Raw genomic sequence first — 25,509 nt, 5'->3', positions numbered from 1 at the left:
GTAAATTGATTACTAATGTACTAATATCCATTTTTAGATAAAATATGGCCAGAGAAACACGCTGAAATATTTTATATGTGCTCTTGTGCTGATAAAATACGATTAGGATAAGTGGTCAAAACTGACAAATCCAGTAGTTTCATCATCACATAAATATATTTATATTGCCTCAACAAGAAAAATGTCTTTATGATTTGACATATAACGTACTTCCTATTTAAATATTTCAACCTTTAAAACTTTAAAAACAATCCATTGGCAGGACCGTGCCAAGTAGGCCTAATAACGCTGAATTAAGTCGGACGAATCAACAGGTTTCCAGAAATTTAACTTTAGTAGGTTGTGGTTCTTAGATCATTTCATTTTAAATGCACATAATGTTCGGTGATACGCTCTCCAACTTGAACGTCAGGCTGATATATGAAGTGACATCATTCGACCTCGAAAATCGATACACCTCTATTTCATGTTTATGGGGGGATGAAAGTTGAAACCAGCTTGTTGAATTCAAAAACGCATTCCTGATGCATTTAGGAAAGCTTCGGTTCGGTTATAATTATATGAAATAATAATATATGCCAAATCTATGTTGCAAAAGATTGTAATTCAAAAAGTTGTAAATTACTTTATTTTCAATCGGTAGCAATTCCTAAGAATGAAGTCGACACAGGAACCACAGGAACTGCCATGCGAAAGGGTTCCTCTGCAAAGGAATTTATCGTCCAAGATCATTGGTGTTTCATAAGAACCCGACAATTAATTGTATTTTGTTATTTTTATTATTATCATTATTATTATAAAAGTTACAAATAACAATTGTAATTAACTATATCATTCTAAGCTCCATTAGTTTTCTTTTCACATCATTTGAAATGACAGGAAATGTTCAAATGACATTAAAGTTATTTGTCGTTGTCTGAATCGAGCTCGCAAGTCCAGTAGTGTAATCCACCATTATTAGTAAGTAGTACTCCACAGTAAAATAAAAAAAATAGAAGATTTAAAGAAATATTTCTGACAAGTCACTTTATTTGGGTACAAAAAAGCAGATGTTCGATACAGAATAAAAGGAACTATGATCTGGCATTTCACGTAATAATTCTGCAATATAAAATAAAATGTAGCTGAAGTGTTACCATACACCCAGATCTGAAGCACAACGTTAAAATAGCAACTGAACGTATTGCATATTAGAATTTTTTAAACTGACGATTGTGCACTGCCACGTGTTTCAAGGCGCACTAGCGCACTAGCCATATTCAATGGCTTCGCTATTAGTCCTAATTACTATTTATTTATTATTATTAATTTAATAAATTAAATAAATTAAATATGTAGTAATATTAATCGCTATTAGTCATAATCACTTAGTGCACCATGCGGCATTCCAAGTTAGACAAATAATTAAAAGTGAAATACATTGAAGCATAAATCTTAGCAATTCTTATTACTGTAGCCTATTTCACTTTATTTTGATTTTCCATTTTGGAAAATACTTTTGATTTTCTTCCGTCTTTGTTTAGAAATTGCGGCATAAGATGATGTGCTAATGATATCACCCAAATGAATTAGCATTTCTGAGGTAAAAAAAATGTTTTAAAATGTTTTAAATAATAACGTTTTAAACGTTTTAAAAAGTAAATAATAACGTCTGCCCAGTGCAATCAATGACAATACATTGTGTTGATTAAAAGGTCAATAATTAAGAAACTTATGGAACACAATGTGCTTATTTTAGGACATTTAATCATATAAAACAATGGTCTGACAACACCCGTAAACAGTAGCATTCCCGTCCTAAAATACTTTTTAAAAGCTGTGCTACTTAAAACACATTAAATGCAGGAAACTTTAACTGATTTAGCATGTACATCCATTCACTAGTAGAATCACAATTGACATCCAGGATAAAATTAAAAGGAAAAAATATATATATACTATACACCTTCAGTCAAGACATGAATTGATTACTAATACAATATATAAACTTCATGGATAAGTGCCCCACATATCTGTGGATATTTGCTGGTGGCATTCAGGGGAGAAGAAAGTCAAATACATCACAGAAATTATACAGCCAAACCACTAAATGAGAGAGATCAACTACATTGCGTCTGTACATATGGAAAATTACAGAAGCATCTTTGAATATGACACTTTCACCAAAAATACATTTCATATGATGGTACTATTTATTTATTTTTTTACATCCTACACTGATATACAATATAAACGTACAGCATGATTTGTAGACTGAAAAACAGAGCATGCTATATATGTCTATAAAGAACATGTAATATATTTCAACAAACAATCCCAAGCCATACAGTAGATGAGATGAGACACTCCCATAACCCTGCATATTTAAAGCAGATTGTCTGTATCATTCACCCAGCTACCAGTCGAATAGTGCTACTGTGCTGAAAGTTGGGTCAGGCGAGAACCTGACTTCACTGATTGTCACCCAAATAAGAGGCTATGTACAATACATTTGTTCTAAAAATATCATTGCTTCACAGTGCTGGGCAGGCAGTACATAGATATTATAAAAGCTTCCACTTCAACAGCATACTCAGGACATACATTCAGTGCCAAGATACAAAGTATGCATCTGGCTGGCACTACTAAATTCAAACTAAGAAAAAAAAAAAATCGTCTACAGCATGCCACTACCTTCTAACCCCCATATTTCCACCACTATTTTCCCTGTCTCCCGTTGGTTTCCATGTTTGCGTGAAGCTGCCGTCATGGGCTGGCGTCCTGTTTCAGGCGCTGGCTGCGAGCCTTGTAGACCTCGATGAGGAGGTCTTTGACGTACTGGATTTCGCGCTCCACCGACTCGGCCTTGTCCCGGAGCTCGCGGTTCCGGCCCTCCAGGCCATGAAGCTGTTCCTCGAGCGAGTCCAACTCCGCCCGCTTGCGCTGACGATACCTGAAGGGCCCAAAATACAGAAGGCAGTGAGTAAACGGTGAGGGCCCATATTTCTGAGTTGCTGGTTATTAAACAATGAATTCTGGCCTCCTCGTTATTTTAGCAGAACAAGAGAAAGATTAAATAAGATAGATACAAGGGAACATATTCCCAACTGCACCTTTGGAGCTCAGGCTATGGTATGGTTCCCACTAGTGATTCTGGAGATTCTGTCTCTTGCAAACACCATGAGCAAGGATGGGAAAAGTTTGAGCAATGCAGTTTATCAGAAGTGCCAGATTCAGCCCTTCCAGAATTTATCACAAAAATTGTAGGTGTAGCTCTCGGTTATCACAATGCCCCCCCCGCCCCCCCCCCCCCCCCCCCCGTCCCCCCATCCCCCCTGTCCCCCTCCACCCCAAGAAGTGTTTACCTGTGAGCAGCTGTTTTGTTCTGGTCTCTCTTCTTCTGCCTCTGGTGTCCATGTCCATGACCTTCCAGACCGACCTCTTGTGCAAATGTAGCACCAGAGTGACCTTCCGTCAGCCCCAAGGCTGCTACATGCCCAGCAGATCCCAAATCCTGCCCCTCACCTTCTCCCCCAGACAGGCACTCTGAACTTTGGTCTTCCAGAAAATTGGAAAAGCTACTATGCTGGCACCCTGTTTCCAGACCTCCTGTTTTCAGTGGTTCATCTACTCCACCCAGGAAGCTGTGGTGAGCTCCGCCCACACCAACATGGAGAAAACTGCCCTCCTCCATCTCTGTTTTCCAGCCAACGGTCTGTGCCATGTTGGTGCACCTATCGCCACAAAATGCCTCCATCGCCATGCCATTGTTGTTGCTGATAATCTTCTGCACATCCTGCCCACCATAAGCCAACCGCTCCTCTTTCTTGTGATGGATGTCAGGTGACTGATCCCCAAAGGTGTAACCCCCGCAAATCTTCTCACCAACTTCTGTGTAACAGTAAGATTTTTCCTCCTTTGTAAGTATGCCGCATTTTCTGATCTCGACCATGCTACCAAAACGGCACCCCTTCCCAACTGCCTTTTCATCCTCTACGCAGTAGTAGCCGCTAGTAACTGCTACCTCGGGGTTCACTGAATTACTTCCTTTGGAATTCCAGATACTGCTCTCAACTGCCTCTCCAAATCTTACCCCATCACAAAATCTCTTTCGACCATTGCTGTTAGGGCGGCTGCAACCATAAGGGGTGTGTCTTGGCGTTTTAGATCTGCCAATGGGGCCACCACAGAAGCTTAGCAGGTCGAGTTCTCCAGTTGCCAGGGTAACAAGAAGTGGGTTTGATTCTGATTGGCCGGAGTTGGTGTACGACGCATACGGTAACTGGTAGTACGACTGTGGACCCGCAGCTGGAGAAACTTTGTCATATTTTCCCAATTTCAAAGGTTTTTCTGAAAGAGAATCGGACAGGAAGTAATCCTCAAGCTGAGCAAGCTCCTCTTGCAGCAGAGAGGTCATGACCTCCAGGTCGGAGGGTACCTGGATGTCCTGTTGGAGGGGTGATGGGGGAAGGGACGAATTAGGGGACGGAGAGGAGTGCGGGACAGGGAAATACAAGGCGAAATCCACTTCTTCCCCCATCCAGTCAGTGAGACCATTACCTGCAACAGATGTAGAAAATGAAGCAATGGTTACACACATTGAACATACTTCTCAAACAGCATTTTCATATATTTTTAAACAGTGCGTAACAAGACCTTCCTGCTGATTCTACCAACAGAATAATTTGGCTAATTCAACCATTATTTCACCAAATACGTTCTTGAAGTTTGCCTTCAAGAAATGTACATATTTTCAATCAAATTTACAAATGTGATGACTCCTGCAACAAAACTAAATGGGAAACGAAGCAAAATAAACAGAATACATATTGTGACACTGCATGGATTACAAAAAAAGGGTTTTACTCACAGTACGAGGAGAATGAGTATGCTGCAGTGCGGTTCCCACCTGGAACAGGGGAAAATAAAAAATCTTCATCGCAACTTACCAATTAAGCGATGTCTCTTCTCTGGCTCCTCCTCCCTCCGCCCTTGTGGTTGGCTGCGATTCGCCTGTGGGGGAGAGAGAGCGAGGGGGTCTACCGGGCAGACGAGGCGGGTCTTCCAGAGGGGAACCGATGCCGCCATCGTTTCTTCGGTTTCGATTCAAAAGTCCAAATGTACGTGGAGTTTGATGATTAGAAGGATGAGCCACAAAGGACAGAGCTGGGTGAGCTGTGTGAGACCTGCGAGAGATGGGTCCCAGTTTACCAATGTTTAAATACCAGACTCCAGAAAATTTGAAACAATAAACCCATCCTATCATACCAACTGTAAAACAGTGACAAACCCCTCAGAAAAAATCACATAAATCCTCCAAAATATATCCATCAGCAGCTGCAACAAAGGCCGGATTTGCAGAAATGCAAATCCTCTCCCATAATTATTTGTTAATTAATTTATCTGAACGAATTAAAGGAATTAGATTCTTCCTTTCAGTTACACTGTATTGCCAAGGTTTCCATTCAATCATCCCACTGGCTCCATATAAGCCTCTTATTCCAATGAGAGAAGCCAATGAGACTCCCAAGTGTGACACGGTGTGATCCACTGTGCATTAAGCCAGACGTCCTCTCGGACTTAAATTACCAGCAGTTACAGAGCACTTCATTATTTACATTGAGCTTTTAGCACTTATGTGGATAAATACAGTCAGTGAGTATCAGTCCTCCAAGATGTGGATAAATAATTCCACATTTAAATATGACCTGCTCTTTGAATTAAGGATGTGTCACAGAGTTTCATGAGAAAAAGTGTACATCATTGGTTTACATATTTCCGAGTCCATGAGATTAAACAGGACTTCTTAAGAAAAGTTATACCAAACCATTGTATAATATAAGCAACAGAGTTATTAGAACTTAAGGTAAGTTTATAACAGTGGATCATGCAGCTTTTTAATTACTTAGTTTTCCTACCCCTGCCAAGCTTAAGCAGACATCATTCTGTTTGTGTCCTCCATGTGACCATACACCAATATACACAAGATAAATGCAACCAAGAAACATCTAAACCTAAGGTCAATACTGTATATGTACTCGTCAAGTAGGATAATTAAGTAAAACAACACGAGCAAAAGAGATATAAACACGTTTACCTCTTGTCAACAATACAAGCTGGAATAAAAAATATATATTCAAAATAGTTGCAATATTCAGCCTTCCAAACATAGAGCAATTAGCTATCATATACACAGAAATAATAATTATCCATCCTATTACTTCTACAACACTACGATAGCATTAAAATCTAGCTAGACAGCACTGTTACGTATACTTACATCATAATATGCTGAATCGTATCCAATTAATAATTGCCACACCGACAATTACCGCAGCAAAAAAATTAACGGAATTGCAGCCTCGCGGTAGCTTGGTATGGAATCACAGACTTAACTTGTAATTACATGGCTAACTGCAATTTCATGTCTCATTAGACAACTAGGTAATTATTATTAAATCACTATTATTAAATTACTAATTATTAAATTATTACTAATAGGCTGACAAAATCGCAACAGCAATCACAAGCATGACACTACTTAACCATCTACCAAGTGTGCGCGCTGGTAGTAGTTCCTCGATCAAAAAACAAAAGAAATGCTGCTAAATAACGTCAGCTAGCTAATAAAGCCAAACATGGTCAAACGACAACAACAAAACCAAAACAATAGCAAACTACCGTTAGCCAACTAAATCCCAACTAAACTTTCAACGCCGGTCGTTACTTTTTATGTCAGTTAAAAAAAAAACCTATTGCAAACTACAAGGAAACAGTTGCCAAGAGAATTAACATTAACGTTACTTAACTAGTCTAACTAGCAGCAGTGTATTGCTATTGCCACACTGTTTCTTTGAAACAAGTAAGTTACCTTAAATGATTTACAGTCAGCAGCTAGAGGCTACCTGACTAGCTTCTTTCAAAGTAACTTTAAAATAACTAGTTAACTTTAAGCCATACAGCAAGCTAGCTGCGTTGCTGTCACTGCCATAGCTACTTAACGATAACCTTTTAGCAGTTAACAACATAAAACAAGAAAATACACTTACGCCATTATTGTCGGAATTATGTGTCGTTTGGGTGCGTTGCAAATGCAATGCACGGTGTTCGTAGAGTTCATAACAGACAGTTTAAAAAGCCATCTTTCCCATTCAGGGACAGTTCGGCAACAACGCTCCACTCAGATTGAGACTGTTTTCAGTACTGTCGGAAAGTTCATTGAAAGACGAATCTATCCCCTCCCACACCCAGCAACCAACTACGTAACGCGCGGAATGGAGAGACCAGGGAGAGACACACCGATATCCCTCCGCCACTCATCACTGCAAAAGTTTGTCTCATGCGTTAGTGTCGTGATTGCTACATGTTCTGGATTTCTGTTAGGACCATGAGCTGCTGTTATCGGGTAGTCTCCTGATATTATATAGGAAGGATTCACCAAAGAGCGGGACCACAGGATTATATTTTACGATGCTTTTGCTAAAATAATGCTCAGTAATACACAGAAGTCGTTTTTTAAAGTCGTACGGGTGTAGATTCGGTTAGCGGTTAGCTCGTTGAAAGCAGACAGCTAATGTAACTACTACTATTTACCGCGCGCTGCGTTTTTTGAGGTTACAGGGCACAATATGATTTTACCGGTATTATTTAATTTTCATTAAACAACGTTGAGTTGCTCCCTTGTGGATTTCGCTGTAAAGGACTACTTATTTACAAACAACGAGGAAGGACACAATATTGCAATCAGAACATGCGTGATGGTGGTTGCAGTCTCGTTGCATCATCTCTTCTGGCATCTTCAGATTGGATGGAGTTGTGAGGCAGTCGATTTTCTATTGGCTGGGCAGGAGTATTCGATTGGCTCTCGTCCCTGTGATTTTTGTTTACTGTTTTCTGACCACGTGTTTCAAGTAAATATCCCAAGTGTGGAGAGGAGAAGTGAGAAGTTTTAGGACCAAGATCCCTTACTGATTTTTAAAAATGTGATAGTATTTTCACAAAGCAATTTCAAAAATACCATAATAGCCTGAAATAATATTCTACTTCAATGACTGCACTGACATCCTGGGATGGTTTGAGCATATTACGTTTATTTTTTTCCCATTAGTCCGTTCACTTGTTTTGTGTGGTCTGGAACCATCTACTGTTAATCAGTTGTGCTCAAATGAGAATTTTCCAGTTTAGAAGCCAAATAATTTTGCCCAAATAATGTTCTGCCAGCAACTGGTTTGAATCTAGCAGTTCATTTTGTTGGGGAACGGTAATGTTACCAACAAGACTATACCCTTTCCTGCTAAATGATAAACTATGTTACGCTTACAAGAAGGTGATGCTTTTGTACAGCTGCATTTTTACCAATAATTTATCCTCTAATGACAGTCTATTACATTATTGTTTGTGAAATGATTTTAGCAAGGAACTAAGATGGATAGGATATGCAGCTTTCCCTACAAATATATTCTAATAAGATTAGATTATATTAACAGGGCTGGAATCTATTTTATTCTCAGTTACTGTCATTCTTAATTGCCTCCAAGAATATAAATAAAAGCCATATTTAATTGAATTTATATAATTGGCATCACTATTGATATCACAACAGAAAGCATGCTCATGCTAGAATGGGATGGAGGGTTGAAGTGTTAGCCATTAGCAACCAAATTATATTAAGTTCTAAATAAAATTGGCATCTTCACCACTATGTTATTGTTTGGTGAAAGAATAATTCACCATTTGTCAGTAAGGTTTTACAGGATTGCTTTCCCTTCCTCCATTGATAAACCCCAGGTTTTTGATTGGCGCGGTGACTTGCATACAATGTCCTCATAAAATGCTACGACCGTGAAATCCTTTCTACTTGTAATATTTAATTGATGCTCTTTCCACTTTTGTGGAAGCAGGCTACATTGGAAATGCCTAAGCAGCCTAAGAAAAACCATTACATTTTTTATTTTCCAAAAAACTGAGAGACCCACAAGAAATTGGTTTCATTTCTGGAGGCCCATAGGTACTGCGATATTACAATAGCCCCAACAGTTAATATTTGCAGTTCCTATTTTCATGAGGACTTAACCAACTATCTACAAAAGCAATGTGGCTTTGCAAAAAAAGATGGTGTATGGTGCACTGCTTTCCCACCATTTATCTCCCAACTGTTGCTACTATTGATACTCCCGGTGGTCACAAAATAGGCAGACACGTCATGGATTGCCATTGGCTAGCCTTAACTAAATAGTTTCCAGCTTAATATGTTGATTTAAAGCCTTTCTTTAATCGGATGTAATGTCAGGAGTTTGAGATTGTTATTGTGTCTAATGTTAATGAACAGTAGCTCTGTTACCTTATTACACATTGAATGATCTGCAGGTTTAACTACACGAAGGTAAAGCCTGGCTTATACTAAGTGCTTTTCTTGTGTTGTCTGGTAGTCTAAGGTTATTGCAGTAGACAAGCTGCTCTAGCCCAGCGACGAAGAATTGTTTACATGTGAGGTGTCTTACGGATATGAATATTAAAAAGCGCAGGATACACACCCACAGTCTTTATCTGTTGAACAGGTTATGATAATCTTATAGTGTTTTATTGTAATTTAATTGTTATAATTGGGTTACAAACTTGAAAGAAATAATAAGGACACAATCTATTCTCACTTCTGGGCAATATAACCACCATTTGAATCCAGTTTCCTGCACCCATAAAATATTAATCAGATTCCCTGGTTATAGTTGACCTGGCTGTGAGGAGGTGATGGTGGGGGCAATAAAATATTACTGTACAGAAAAATTGTGCTTTTATTTCCTACACATAACTTGAATTATAATACGTCCTCAGTTCACAGACTAAACGTAATGTCCGTGTTATGTCCTGGCAGGAGGGATTCAGTGTCACGTTGTCACATTATCGCAAGCCTAACCGACCTCTGGTGGCTTTCCAAAGAATACCATATTTTTACTTCAAGCAAAATCCAAAAGCTGATTGAAGCAGCCATGTCTTCCTGTTGCTATAGTAATAACGAACACTGCCCGCTATTTTAGACTTGTTTTTGTGGTTGCTGTTGCTATGGGATTTACGGCGTCTCTCTCTCTCACACTCTCTCTCTCTTTCTCTCTCTCTCTCTCTCTCTCAAAAGGCTGTGTTAATATCCAACGCACTTGGATAGCGCAAGTGTTACTACTTTTGTGTTACTTTCCAACACATTTTGTGTCAAAGTTACTACTTTTGTGTTACAAATAGCCTATACAATTTAGGTGTTACAAAGGGAGACTTGCGCAGGCAGTGTTGAAAGTAACACAAAATGTGTTATCATTAACTAGACATGGAGGTTTAATTTTTTTTTTTAAATCCACCTTGTGTTGTTTTTAACACATCGGTTTTTTTCTTCACAGTCACACACGATGTTTTGGTTACAGGTTGCATCATAAAATACATTTGGAAAAAGCTAAGTGTGATTAAAATATTACAAACTTAAGCATTCAAAACATTAATTTGCCTTACATTTTAGCAGCCTAATTACGACTATCGCGTTTGTCTGAAATTTTTTCTTAGAAATGCTTAGTCTTTTTTCCTACTGTAAGTGCTTTAAGTATAGGGTTTCTACCGTTTTTTTAAATACCATTCAGCAGCAGTAGCCTATTATTTTACAACGAGTTCCTGTTCACATAACTGTTAAGCTGTTGCTGTTGACGTAGTCCACTACTCGGAGTGAACCAAACCGCGGTTTCGGAGGCCTCGATTTCATGGGTATCTATCCAGGGGAGCTGAGAATTGTGTTTGACCTGACGCAATCCCTCTGACCGGGGTAGTAACGTAGACCAAGCCGGCTTTCCGAAGTTCAGCGTCTCTGAGGAAATATCTGTCTTCTCCACGAATAGCTTTAATTGGTCCAATGAGGCCCCTGTTTGCGCGTACAGAGTAACATCGCCCACGCCTTGTTATCACATTTGTCAGGAGTCGTCCAAGTCCACGTTTCTATATGGAAATATGGTGACTTCTGTGGAAAAACAACAACAAAACATTGATTCGTAAGCTTGTGGGAAACGTTCATGAGACGAAAAATTTCAAAAAAGATTGGCACGTACCAGTCGCACCATCTGGAAGATTGTACACTGCATTATTTGTGGCGTAGGCCTACGGGGTTTTCAGTTTGTTTTGAACTGTTGTTTAAAAGTTAAGAAATAATGCTGCTTATTCATCGTTGTACCGACATTGAACTATTTAATTACAGCACTTCTGTTTTAACTATGGAGTCCGTAATAACACGAACAGTTTCGTATAAAAACAGTGCGCAGTCTGTCTGATTAACAGTTTATGATGTGGCAATTATATTTTCCAGAAGTCCTGGAACAGTCCTTGAATTTTTATCAATCCGAGTATTAAAATATACGTCCCTCAAACTGGACACTTATGCCAAACCTGTTTTTCGTGCTTCCGAGCGTTTTGCAAAGACCGTTAGCTGCGTAGGCTATTTAATTGATCTTTACATTAACTTGTGATCATATATCCTCAGAATATAACAGTTGAATTGCCTTCTTTCAAATCTGCGAACCAACTAAAACATTTTAGATAAATAGCCTTATTAGGCTATTTTAAAAAGACATCTGTAAAAAAAAAAAAAAAACAATTCCGTGGAAATATTAGTTTCGTGTGGCATATAGGCTATACATAATTATAAAGCAGATTCGCCAACCAAAACACAATGAAAACATTTGCCTCGTTTTTTTTATTTTATTTTATTTTTTTACCAGCAAAATCGTGAAGCAATGAATATACTCATTAGAAGAAGCAGGTCAGCATTCATAAGGTAAATGGGAGTGTTCCTCACAACTGTCAGCAGTAATCACTGGAATCATACAAGTAGCAAGTGGATGTATAAATGTTTTTATTTCTTTATTCCATATGTCAATAAGGTGATGCATTGTTCAATACAGTTCATGAAATCGATAACTAGAAAGATTCAACAACCTTAATGAATAGTACATAGTAGTGCGTGTGTGCACGCGCAACTGAGAGACAGAGAGCACATGTTGAACGTATGGCGTATTAGTTACAGTTACATCACCATTTCATCACTGTTTTCCTCAAGAGTTCACCGTTGTCTCCAAGACAGCCTGTATTTGGACTCGATACAGAAATTTATCATGGCAGAAATCTGTCTCATCATTATTAACATGACACTAGGAAATATGCTTAAATACTGAATGCATATGAAATGTTGCTTTGACATGTAATTCACTGTTTTGACCTTCAATTTCATACTTCAGTTTTTCAATTTCCATACTTTTTAATGCAGAAGTTTTCATGAGTAGAACCACCCCCCCCCCCCCCCCCCCCCCTATTTTAGGAGCAAAAGTAATCATAAAAATGAACATAATCTGAAATTAAATCGTGACCCACTGACATTTCCAGGCACTGGCAAAAAAGGGCACCTCCTCTGCATGCACCAATGTGGGGCCCTTCCTGGATTGAGAGTTGGGTGTGTATTAGTCACACACAGTCTCTCTCTCTCTCTCTCTCTCTCTCTCTGATGGTGCGACTGGTACGTGCCACGCACACACATGCACACACACACACACACACACACACACACACACACACTTTAAACAAGTGTCAGTCTAGGGTGCTAGCACAACAGCCAAGTTATTAGGGTGCCCCTATGTTAGGAAACACACACTTATGTCCCAAGTACCTTTTGACCTTTTTTTTGCCCTGATTTCACACCAGAGGGGCACTTGAGCAGCTCAAATGCCCCAATGCCATGACCTCTGGGCAAAAATGAAGGGTGTTTTTTTTTCCTACCATGGGGGCTTCCTAGTAGCACAAGAGACCATCACTAATTTCATCTGAAGAAGCATTCTAATGAGACATTTGCATGCTTAATTTTTGCCCAATAAGTGTCCAATAAGTGCCCCTCTGGTGTCCCTATGATAGAGAAATGCTTAGTTTTTGCCCCAAGTTCCTTGTGACCTTAGCACAAAAATGAAGCAAGGAAATGTTCTATTGGGATGCCCCTTTGGATGAAAAACTGAAGGTCTCATGAACTACTAGGGTGCCCCTATGGTAAAAAAAGTCCAGAGTATACTAGAGTAAAATCTAAGTTGTAGTATACTTTTTATAAGTATACGTAAACTACAATTGCAGTATAGTAATAACTATCATACAAAACCTGCACTTTGAATTAGCACATGAAAGCACATAAGAAGGAGAAAAAAACTAATTGCAAGTATACTCTCATAAAAGCGAAAAGTTTTTTTAACTATAATATACTTTCAGTTTATAATAAATCTCTCCATTACATAGGGAATAGCTTTGTCTGTGTGTGTTGTTTTTATATGCACACAATGGTGGGTTCTTTTTATATGCAAACTCCTCGAGCTTGTGAGCATTATCCAATAATAACATCATGTCAACCCCTACACACACACACATAGACACACTTTTTTTTCTTCTTTTTTTCCTTTTCATTTTCTGTATCAGTAGTATGGGATTTGGCCTCAGTTCTGGCCCTCACTGGTTTACGGTTGGAATTATACTGTCCTCTACTGGTTAATTAAAAAATAGCACCACAGAGCCTATTAGTTAAGGAATCATAGGGAATAGTTTCCACAGAAGGGGATGAACTAAGCTTTTTGCTAAGCTTTTTAAATTCTGAGCACAAGCTGGAAGACAGATCATGAACAAATGGTCTAAAAAGATTACTCAGCTATCGTGGGGGTGGTCCATTTAGAGGATATAACTGTAGATAAGGGGCAGAATTTTGATTGGTGCCTGTGAAAAGAGGGAAGAATATCTATGATTTTTTAGTAGTACAGTTGAGGCCAAAAGTTTACATACACCTAGGCTGAAGACATTCAACTCAATTTTTCACAACTCCACACATTTCATGTTACCATACATTTCCTGTGTTAAGTCAATTTGTGTATCTACTTATTATTAGAGGCATTACAGTTTTCTTTAGAGATTTATTAGAGGTAATTTCAAGATAATGGATAAGAGACATATTTATTTCAGCTTTTTATGTGCTGTATCAGATTTTCAGTGGGTCAACAGTTTACATACACTTTGTTAGTATTTGGTGGCATTGTCTTTTAATTACTTAACTTGAATCAAACACTTGCGGTAGCCTTCCACTAGCTTCTCACAATACTTTGGCGGAATTTTTGCCCATTCCTCCTGACCCAACTGGTGTAACTCAGTCAGGTTTGTGGGCCTCCTTTCTTGGACACGCTTTTTCAGTTCAGTCCACAAATTTTCTATGGGATTCAGGTCAGGGCTTTGTGATGGCCACTCCAATACTTTCACTTTGTTGTCTTTAAGCCATTTTGTTACAACTTTGGAGGTATGCTTAGGATCATTGTCCTGCTGGAAGACCCAGTTGTGACCAAGTTTGAACTTTCTAGCTGATGTCTTGAAGTGTTGCTTCAGAAATTCTAGATAATCCTCCTTCTTCATGATGTGCACCAGTCCCTTTTCCAGAAAAACACACCCACAACATGATCGGAAATTAGCATATGCTATAAATTCTGTGATACATTGCATTGGATATTGTTTGACAATAATCTGTGTTTAAATGTATCTGTCCCTATCAAATAAACATTAAATAAATAAATGATGCTGCCTCCCCCGTGCTTCACAGTTGGGATGGTGTTCTTCGGATGTTCTTCACCCTTTTTCCTCCATACACTGCATTGATTATTATGGCCAAACAGTTCAATTTTTGTTTTATCTGACCAAAGAACACTCCTTCAAAAGGCTAGGTCTTTGTCCTGGTGATCACCTGCAAACTTCATTCTGGTTTTTTTATGCCAGTCTTGGAGTAGGGGCCTCTTCCTTGCGCGCCAGCCTTTCAGGCCATGGTGATGTAGGATTGTCTTAATGGTGGATGTAGATACTTTAGTACATGATGCCTCCAACTCCTTCGCCAGTTTCTTTGTTGTTGTCTTGGGGTTCAGTTGAACCTTTCGGACCAAAGTTCATTAAGCCCTGGGAGTTAATTTGTGCCTCCTTCCTGAACGATGCAGTGTCTGTGTGGTTCCAAGATTTTTATATTTGCATACGATTTTTTGCCCAGATGCTTGTGGTAACTTCAGTTGCTTAGAAATTGCTCCTAAGGAGGAACCAGACTTGTGGAGGTCCACAATTTTTTTGATGTCTTGGCTGAGTTGCTTGGATTTTCCCCATGGTATCAAGGGTAAAAAATGCAGTGGCTCTGAAGGTAGGCCCTTAAATACAGCCACCGGTGCTAATTAACTCCAAATTAGCCTAATAACCTAATAATGACAATTGGCCAATCAGAAGCTTCTAAATAGTCATTACAGCAATTTCTGGAATCTTCCAGACTTTTTAAAGAGGCAATCAACTTGGTGTATGTAAACTTTTGACCCACTGGAATTCTGATATAGTGAATTAAAGCTGAAATATATCTGTCTCTAATCAATTGTTTTAAAATGATGTGAACAAAGTAGATGCTCTATTTGACTTGCCAAAAGAAATGTATGGTAACATGAAACGTGCGGAGTTGTGAAAAACTGAGTTTGAATATCTTTAGCCTAGGTGTATGTAAACTTTTGGCCTCAGCTGTAACTGACATCCTTCCTCGAACATTCTGGACAAATTGCAGAGGGGGAAAATGCAAATGGTAAAGAATTACAACCATCCAGCCTCGGAGAGACAAATGTTTGGATAGTATTTGTGGCATATTTGAGAGATGCTAGAGGTGTCTGAGTTGTAAGGTTTCTAAGACACCAAAGGATACGGTGAGTATGCTATTACACAAGAGAGCCTCATTTTGAATGAACTGTGACATGCCACCACTGTCCTAAATTGGAATTAGGTAAGCAGGATTTAATCATGCAAATTATGTTAATTCATTGCAGGAGTAACATATCAGGAGAGATAATAATACCCTTGGTGAATTAAATACACCTAACTATGTTATATCCGTTTTTTACCATCTAAAGATGTGAGACCAGGAAGGGGAAATATATAGCTTTTAGACAGGTCAGAACTGAGAAGGGCTGTGCATGAAGCTGTTTGTTGTGGTCTTGAGCCTGCCTACATGACGGAGTTATTGTTTGCTTCGGTGCCATCTTTATCAGGCCTTGAAGCTGGTATCAGAGAAAGATATCCCAGTCTCAAGCAGGCATCACAGAAAATAAGATTGTATCAGTTCAGCACACTCATTCCTATAGTTTTACATTTACATTTTTGTATTCAGCAGATGCTTTTATTCAGAAGGACTTACATAAGTACATACATAAAGGTCTAGGCAACAAGCAGTGCTGACACTATATCATCAGAATGACAGCCAATACTAGTAATCAGTACATTTATCTTACAATATAAAGTTAGATGCCATAATATGCATAAGAGGGAAATATTATTAGGAAGCAAACTAGTTGGGGCATATGGATTTCAGTAGTAATGGTATGAGGATAGCCATTTGTAGGCATTACATGAGATGTTCATATCAAGTGCATCAAATGATCAGTTTGAATGGCATCTATTGGACGCATTCACCCAACTTCATTCAATTCCACAGTGTGGCATAAAAATAGGTTGCTATGAAAAAGCACAAACTATCAACGTGTTGCAAGAATACTTCTGTGGCAACAGTGCAGTTGTACAGTACTGGATGTTTTTTTTGTCTTCTTACTCTCTTCATTGTTTACATCTGTGCAACAGGTGTAATTATTTGCATCTACCAAGAAGTTAACTATGAACAGCATTATTGCTAGATCGGAAGACCTCAATATCCCTACCCTGGTTACTGTTGATATGCGACACCTGTTACTTTCCATAGGCCAACAATGACCATCAGTCATATGATCTAAAGGGATTTGGATTTATCCAGTGAACTTTGGACATTTTAAACTTTGATATGTTGACATTTTTTCAAAAGTCAGTTTCATTAATAACTTTACATAATTAGCTTCAGGTTTTCTGCTTTTTCCTCTAGAAAACAGATTATCTGTCAATTGATGATAATGCAGTTTAAAAACTATTGTAGCAAATACCATTTTATTCAGCCATTGATTATTCACAGGGACCTTGTGAAGTCTCAGATTACTGCTTACTGTTGTTACATCACTGGCTGTTGCAAGCTTTCGCTGTCTCTCTTTTACTCTCTCTCTCACATGCACACACACAAATATATAAGATAATCACATAAGACTTACGTTAGAACATTCTCATACATAAACACACACCGGGTTTTGAAGATACTCCTCACCTAAACACATGCAGCAACCACAGCCAAACGATAAGCACTAAATCTGCAGCCTTCAAAACTGCGTGACAGGACTAATGATAAAAATGACCTCCTATATCACCAAGGACAAATAATTAATCTCTGGACTAACAGGCTGAGTCACTGCACAAGGGACTAGTACTTTTACTGGACATATCCCCCCTAACCTTAAACCAGCTGTAATGTTTTTTGGCAAGTCATTGTGTAGCTTATGAGTTTGTACATAACAAGTAAGGTCAGCTATGGTCTTCAGTCAGGTTGTGGGGAGACTGGATAATCATGATTATGCCACCTGAAAATGTGTATAGCTTGATCCATCAGGAGCTTAGAGTGGTACAATTCAATACAATAAATGTATTGAATTGTATTTGATATAATCTTAAAATTAAAATTTCCAGACCATATTACACAGTTACTTAGGACTGCCAGGCCGGTAAAAACCCAACTCGGAAGAAGTTCGGACGGTTTGGAAAATGCAAATAAAAAAAGAAAGCAGTGATTTCTAAATTTACTTTGCCTTGTATTTCATTGCAGACAGCATGAACACAAGATATTTCATGTTTTGTCTGGTCAACTTCATTTCATTTGTAAATATACATCCATTCCTGCCATTCAGGCCTGCAACAATGCTGTACTGTCCCAACTTTTTTTGAAATATGTCGCAAGAATCAAAATTGAAATGTGTTTATTTTGAAAAAAACAATTCATTTCATGAGGTAAAACATCGAATAATGTGCTGTTGTATTGTTTTCAATGTAATACAGGTCAAAGATTTACAAATCACTGTCTTCAGTTTTAATTTTAATTTAACATACCGTCCCTACCTTTTCTGATTTGGGTTTGTAAAATGTGTCTTATCTCTGCTTTCTGCAGAATATCCAATGTGTTCCTAATTACTTTCTGTGGGAGGAGTGACAGGAATTTCTCCCATATTTGGAGGTAGAAAAGGATTGCAGAATGGGAGATGGGAGTGGCAGTGGACAAGATCATGAGAGGGCTGGACCTTATTGTTTCAGTATAAATAGTTCTCTTTCAAGATATTTACCTAACTGAAAGAGGGGGAGACAATTTGGTGTACATTGAATTTTCCCTTTGTTGCTGATTTCACTCCTCACTATGCTGGGGCTGCTGCTAATTGCCTGTGTGCTGCTGCAGACATCAAACTCCAGAGGTCCAGATGAACCGTAAGTGTGGTTTTTTTCCCACTCCTTTGCTGAAATTAAGGCACTGTTCTTGTTTTAACATTTAACATTGCTGGTGAGCATTGCTAAATTAGATGGCAGTTGTGAATCAGATGTGATTCCTTTTTATTACATTTTTTAAAATCTGGGGAACATAGATGAATGAAAATGGAATTGTGTCTCATGGAGTATATGTTACTAAGCTAAGATCAAAAAATTGTCACAAAGGTTATACATTGTCATCATATAAAGCTCATACATAACTAGAAGAGTGCACTCAGTAGAGTGCAGATCTCCGCCAGGCGAAGCACTTGTTGATCACTTGCGGCCCCTACCGGCCGGTTAGAGATTAGCTGCGGACAGATACACAAACACACACACACACGCACACACTCTGCCAGGCGGAGATAATAACTGCATAAAATGTGCTTGTTATTCAGTTGTACATTTTCTTTCTTTTCCCAAAGCAAATGGTTTGAGCCAGGAGGGATAATGCTAGCAACAATGTGTAGCATCTTATTACTCAGTAATAATAAAAATGGTTTTAGTCATTTCATTCAATATGCTCTGTATCACTTTCCGTAGATATGCACAGACTATGTTTACGGAAACATACAAAAACACTGTGCTTCAGTCCAAAATATGCAATTCTTACCCCATACACTCATGTATTTAGTCTTTAAACCATAGCTTGGGGCTAAAGCCAGTGTAATACTGTTACCTTGCTGTGTTTTCATATCTTGAACCTCAGTAGGCTTGGATTATTCATCACGATAGAATGTGTACATGGAAAACGGGAAGTCCAGGAAACATAAAATATAGGTCAATGACAAAATCAAAAATGGAAATACTGTGTACCACTGTATCTACAGAAGTTTCTGATGACTCCATTGTCACTGTAAATCTTTTTGTTTCCTCTGAAGTTAAAGTTTCTGTGTGTTAATAGCACATCATGGGAAGTTCCACATGTGTGTTGGCATGGCTGTAATAATTCCATTTACTTCAGTTTTTTATTCTTCCTTCTCCTTGAAGATTCTACCTGGTTACAGTAACCTCCACAGCAGTAGGAGGCAGCACTGAGACACTGTGTGTCCTAATTAATCATGGAACAAATTCAACAAAGGAAGCATGCAATGTGGAGGTTACCTTGAAAATGCCAGGTGGCAAAAGTACAACTATATTGGAGGCCAGATCAAACTATTACGGCTGTGCACAGTTCCAGGTTCTCTGCTTTAACATATTTCAATGGGGGGGGGGGGGGGGGGGGGGGGGGGGGGGGGGGGGGGGGGGGGGGGGGGGGGGGGGGGGGGGGGGGGGGGGGGGGGGGGGGGGGGGGGGGGGGGGGGGGGGGGGGGGGGGGGGGGGCTACCAATTCCTAAGCTTAATATTATTGTTTTTCAGTCAATTACTGTATATAAAACATCAGTTATGACCTGTCCACTAAACACACATTTCAACACATAATATACGAGATACTAGTTATTGTATATTGATATTTTTGTTTTTAAACACACAGGCTTGACTCTTGCAAATTTTACATTTGTTTGTTTCTGAAACGTAATGTGACAGCATAGCATAATGTACACTGCAGGTTGATAATACCTTCAATTACTTTCTTCATGTTTCTTCTTGACCCCAGGTTCCCATTGTAGTCGTTGATACTGTGGCAACCATTTGCACCATAGTGCTCGGGGCAAAAACAGCTCTGAGCAAGAAGACTGAAATCCTGATCAAACCAAGCTCCTTTCTTACCATCATACAGACAGACAAGCCCATCTACAAACCAGGACAGACCAGTAATGTTCAGCCATACCTTTAAGATGAATGTTATGAAGCAACATGTTATGTCATATTATGAAACTGTTAAAACTGCACCAGTAATGGAGGTGTAATATTCAAGTGGTTTATCACCAGAAAACAATTCAGATTATGTCAGAATGGCTCATACAATTGTAGGAAGAACAAATGCAATATCAGATATTCTGCATTGAAAGAGTGTCTTATTATATACCTATTTACTGTATATAAATAAGTAATGTTTTGTTTATATTTTAAGCATTGAAGTTAAACAACAAATCACTTGAAGAATATATTTCAATTTTATATCATATGTTAATCATTTGTATTTTATGCTTTCATTATTTGATGCAGATGTGAAAAAATCTACACAAAATAACTCAATATTTTTGTTTTTACTGCAGTCAAGTTTCATATTGTCTCCCTGGATTCCAGCTTTTTGCCTCACAATGAAGTGGTAAGAGATCATTATGTTTGTTATGTAGTTATAGAGAATTTCTGCTCTACTAGTTGAGAAAATTACCTTCTTGGTGATAGTTAAGTTAAGTTAAGTTTGGGTGTTTAAGTGGTAGATGAAACATCCATCTGGACATATCTTTTTAGATCTCTGGATATATTCCGGGGGTTAGAGAGGTTTATTTATTAAATATATTTTGTTTAGCAGGGCATATTTACTTTGCAAGTGTTGTAAGAAGTTTTCTGTACTGAAACCATATTTGTGGATCAATTCTTGAAATGTTAACAAGCTGTGGTTTTGAAAGACGTGATCTAGGTGCATGATTCCTTTTTGTTTCCATGTGTCAAATAAAAAAGTGTTTTTATTTGTAATGAAATCTGGATTGTGCCAAAGTGGGGTCAACTTGGAGGGTGACAATGTGCAATTAGTGAATTTATAAATGTCCCTGTTTTTCCAAGCTGTCAGTGTTACTGAGACTGTAGTGTTGTTGAAGCAATTATGTTTTCATTGATTTAGAGAGGAAAGGCAGGCCACTGATGATGATTTATTACAATCTGACTGTTCAATTTCTATCGTTGAATTTTGGCTGTATTGTAAGATATGAAAATGTTATTAATGGCTTTGTTGTCTTGCTATTGCCTTGTGAGGCTACTATTTATACCAGTTAATATCAACAAATCTAGTTGGATCACAATTTGTTTGCAAATTACAAAAATCATTCAAATAAAGGAATAATGATAGAATATGAAAGCTTCTGTTTGGTGGTGACACAAAATATGAGAGAAACGGGAAATGGTGTTTAATCTGTAAAAATCTTTCTTGTTTTTCTTTTGCAGTACCGGACTGTGGCATTAATGGTGAGACGCTCTGAAAATGAGAGCATTTTACAGCAAAATTCTTGGGTTACACTAAGATTATTACTAAGATCTTTAGCACATGCAAAACCAATAACATAACCAAAGACAGGTGCAAAAGAAATACTATGACCAATCATTGGTCATATCATTGGTTTTACGTGTGCTGAAAGGTTTTGTACATGCTAAATGTCTTAGTAATTTAGACCCTAAGTGTATACTGTGCGTATCTCTGAAGACATTCTTTTGTGACAAATATTTATTCCATACTTGTTTTTGTGTACATAGATGAAAAGATTTTATTATTATAATTTTATGAGTCATGCGATTTAAATGAATGAAAATAATATGATGTTAATTATAACCAAATGATCTCTCTACTTTCCTCAGGACCCTGAATCTAATCGTATTGCCCAGTGGTTGAACCAGTCCACCAACAATGAAATTCTGGACCTGTCCTTCCCCACGACTCTTGAAGCGACACTGGGTGTATATAAGATCACAACCTGGAATCAAAGGAGCCAAGAAAGCTTCCAGACCTTCGAGATCAGGGAATATGGTCATAACACATTTTTTGCACAGCCCCTGAGCTTTTGTGTTCATGTTGATATATTCACTGATATATTCACAAAGAGTGACCATGATGTCTAATGTGTGGCCAGCATCCCAAAACAATCCTAATGCAGTCCCAGCATCCAGACAGTCTTGTACCATTTATAGAGTTTTAAGTCCAGGGATTTGCTGTACTACCGTCTACTCTGCTCAAAATATTGAAAGAAGTAAAATAAATATAAATAATATATAAACAGTCCCTGTTATATAAATAATTTGTAATCCCTGATGGCTGTTTTTGTATGTTTGTTTTACTGCAGTGCTGCCAAAGTTTGAAGTTACAGTACAACTCCCTGATGTTATATCCACTCTGGACAATGAAGCAGAAGTAAAGATTTGTGGGAAGTAAGTGAAGTTGTATGCAGTGAGGTTCAGATGCTTGTTTCAATAAAACAGATGTGAGTATTAAAAAGGGTGTGTAAGCAAGCCAACATCCAATCCTCTAAAAACCAGTTCAGTTGGATTGGGAGGTTGCCATATAGCCTCTTCCCTAAAAATTCTTTCAAGAATTATAGCCATTTGTGAAGGAATTGTGGAGGTGTGTTGCAGGAATTATGCAGGAGTGTAAAATTCCTATAGGTGGGGATTCATAAGTCCCCAGGACTGTGATCTTTCCTGTAGGATTTCCTAAAATCACGTATATCTCTTTTAATTCGTGCAGGAGTTACCTGCATGACTTCTCATCATTACAGTATGTTCCCACAGCATTCCTATCAGCTGTAGGAAATTTGCAGGGATTTAATTCCTGTAGGAGTTTCCTGCAGGATATCTGAAGACATCCTGCACCTGTAGGAAATTTAATGTATGCATCATGTAGGATTTGTTTTTAATAAGGGCTTTTTTGAACAGTACTTCAGCAGCTCTTTGTTAGATTCTTTTATTATTGACTCCAGAGCACGAGTTGTCACGTGTGTTTGAAAATATCCCCAAAAGGAATGTGTTTAGGTGGATGCAACAACCACGCCAGTCCAATGCTCTTATAAATAAGCTTTTGTAAATTCTTGGTGCCACACATAAAACGGATGCTTTCCCTGGAATGTGGTTCCTCACACAACTACACAACGTGCCTTTTAACAGGTTTGTCGATCTGTATTAACTGTTTCTGTTGAGTCTGAAGTCACTGGCTACATGTTTCTGCTCAGGTACACCTATGGGAAACGTGTCCAGGGCTCAGTGAGCACGAAGGTGTGCGTTAAGCCTGAGAGCTACTTCAGGGATCCACTTCCAATTGCACAGGGTCCAAGTGTATGCATGATGTACACAATGAAGGTGAGGACAGCGTCACACATTGGTTCGAGATCATAAAAGGATGCCAAATCTTTGGAGAACACAATATCTTCGATATAGATATTAGTGCTTCAATAGTCCTCCACTCAAACTGCCAATAGTCCTCCACTCAAACGCACTTCTCAACTGTGTACATTGACACAATGTCAGAAAAATGTAATTATCAATTATCAAGTTGTCATTTATCACACACACACACACACATGTATGTATGTATGTTTATATATATGTATATATATATATATATATATATATATATATATATATACATATATATATATATATATTGCAATTTAAAGACCCCCTCCACTCAAATGTGTTTTTTAAAATAGTTCACTCCTCTTGGAAGCATGACTTCCACTGTATAGATTGATTTTTGTATGGTACTTGTCAACAGAGTGCCTTTTTCACATTCTTCCACTGTAGACAGAGAGCTTTTTATACTTCCCTGAGTTGGAAACATGCACATATAAGCAAATTTGTGATATAACAAATATGTCCGACCTATCATGGTCCACTATGAAAAGATATGCAAATTACAGTAGAAGCTATGTGGTAAACATGGCAGACTGTGCAGTTTTAGGATGCAGTCCTGAGGTCGGAACTTCATTCCACTTATTACCAAAGGAGCCCATTCCATAGGTGTAGAGATGCTGTTGAGCCATTTTCAGTATTTTATTGAACATTGTTTAGTCGAGAAACCATATTATTAAAATAAATTATTATTTGATATAGAATTTTTTTTAGGTTTTGAAATACGTCTGGAGGCTATTTAAAGCCCAACATAATGTCAGTACTGGCTGGAATTTAATAAAATTTCCCAAAAATTAATCCAAACAGAACTGACCAAAGAGAATTGTTGACCAGACAGAAATGTTGATTCGGGTAGGGTAGGGGGGCAACTTTTATTGACTGCTTCTGATCTCTCACATCTCTTTACCTTTTGAGAGGGGTTTTCCCATTCTTCGCAATCTACTACTGCTACTACTTCTACTACTACTATTACTACTACTACTACGACTACTAATAATAATAATTACAACAATAACAATAACACTAATAATAATAATAATAATAATTATTATTATTATTATTATTATTACTATTATTAATATTATTATTATTATTCTTATTATTATTATTATTATTATTAATAATAATAATAATAATAATAATAATAATAATAATAATAATAATAATAATAACAATCTACACATTTATTTTGTATTTCAGTCATTTGTTATCTGTAGTAAAAACAACACAACTGTAATAACCTAGAGGTCAGGTGTTTCAAAGCATAATGCCCTGTGAAGGCTGCTTTGACAGCAGAAATAGTGTATATTAAGTGAAAAATAAAGTTGAGGTACCTTAAAGTAATAATCTCAAAGATTTTCATTAAAATAAATGTCTTTTAAGTCACTATCTATCGCTGCTTTGGGTAACACAATGGTGACTGAGCCTATTTTTATATTAATTTATACTATTATTATTATCATAATTCATGATTAAAAAACTTGGTGTCTGTGGCGACATTCCCGGGAAAAAATCACAAGCGGCGCACAGTTAGTGACGCATTTTTCATCACCCATCAGTGGTTGGTCCACCAGACAGGGTAGGCGGAACTAACACAACAGGGTCGCTCTTCAACTCAATTGTGTGTGAGCGGCGTACTGTTTTTTCCGGTGTCTGCATGCGTTACAATAACAGAGAAAGGGGGGGGTTGGGGGAGTTATGGAACCCTAAAAAGTTTTTGTGTAACATGAGAGATCATATTATTTGTTGATGTAGATTTCGTATTACATTTAATGACAATGTAACTTTGCGCAGCTAACGCTAGCTACCGGACCATGTCAAGAAAGACAACATTAGTTTAGACAATGTTGCGCACAGTATCCATCTCTCATATCAGGTAACGTTGCGTTAGCAAGCTAGCTAATGTAATTAATACAATCTAATGTCGGCTAACAATTAGAAAACAAACGCTAGCTAACGCTACCGCCCGGTACCGGCCTCGCAAACCGTCTCTCGAATGCAATGCTACCTTGTTGCAACGTTGCAGTGTAGCTAACTTAAGGCCAGTTCAGATCAATGATTCGC

General features: G+C 38.1%; 2 protein-coding genes across 2 annotated transcripts in view; one reads left to right on the top strand and one right to left on the bottom strand.

The window, feature by feature from the left end:
• Positions 1–1,729: 1,729 nt before the first annotated feature.
• Positions 1,730–7,250, bottom strand: LOC118236546. The gene is made up of 4 exons (XM_035435022.1): positions 7,029–7,250; positions 4,929–5,165; positions 3,345–4,539; positions 1,730–2,932 (listed from the first exon to the last, which is right to left on the bottom strand). Exons 2-4 carry the CDS (start codon positions 5,065–5,067, stop codon positions 2,746–2,748), a joined length of 1,521 nt encoding a protein of 506 aa, XP_035290913.1. The 5' UTR covers positions 5,068–5,165; positions 7,029–7,250; the 3' UTR covers positions 1,730–2,745.
• A 53-nt stretch (positions 7,251–7,303) lies between these two features.
• LOC118235858 (alpha-2-macroglobulin-like) overlaps positions 7,304–25,509 on the top strand; it is a 38,926-nt gene continuing 20,720 nt past the window's right edge. The window contains exons 1-9 of the mRNA XM_035433720.1: positions 7,304–7,309; positions 18,394–18,408; positions 19,438–19,627; positions 20,045–20,201; positions 20,607–20,659; positions 21,496–21,516; positions 21,904–22,072; positions 22,386–22,470; positions 23,268–23,394. Of these exons, the coding sequence (XP_035289611.1) occupies positions 19,559–19,627; positions 20,045–20,201; positions 20,607–20,659; positions 21,496–21,516; positions 21,904–22,072; positions 22,386–22,470; positions 23,268–23,394 (681 nt within the window). The 5' untranslated portion in view covers positions 7,304–7,309; positions 18,394–18,408; positions 19,438–19,558. The remainder of the gene's footprint in view (positions 7,310–18,393; positions 18,409–19,437; positions 19,628–20,044; positions 20,202–20,606; positions 20,660–21,495; positions 21,517–21,903; positions 22,073–22,385; positions 22,471–23,267; positions 23,395–25,509) is intronic.

Source organism: Anguilla anguilla, chromosome 9 (genome assembly GCF_013347855.1).
Source record: "Anguilla anguilla isolate fAngAng1 chromosome 9, fAngAng1.pri, whole genome shotgun sequence".
Classification (NCBI taxonomy): domain Eukaryota; kingdom Metazoa; phylum Chordata; class Actinopteri; order Anguilliformes; family Anguillidae; genus Anguilla; species Anguilla anguilla.
The sequence above is the reverse complement of the archived record's forward strand: the minus strand, read 5'-3'. Positions and strand labels throughout refer to the sequence as shown.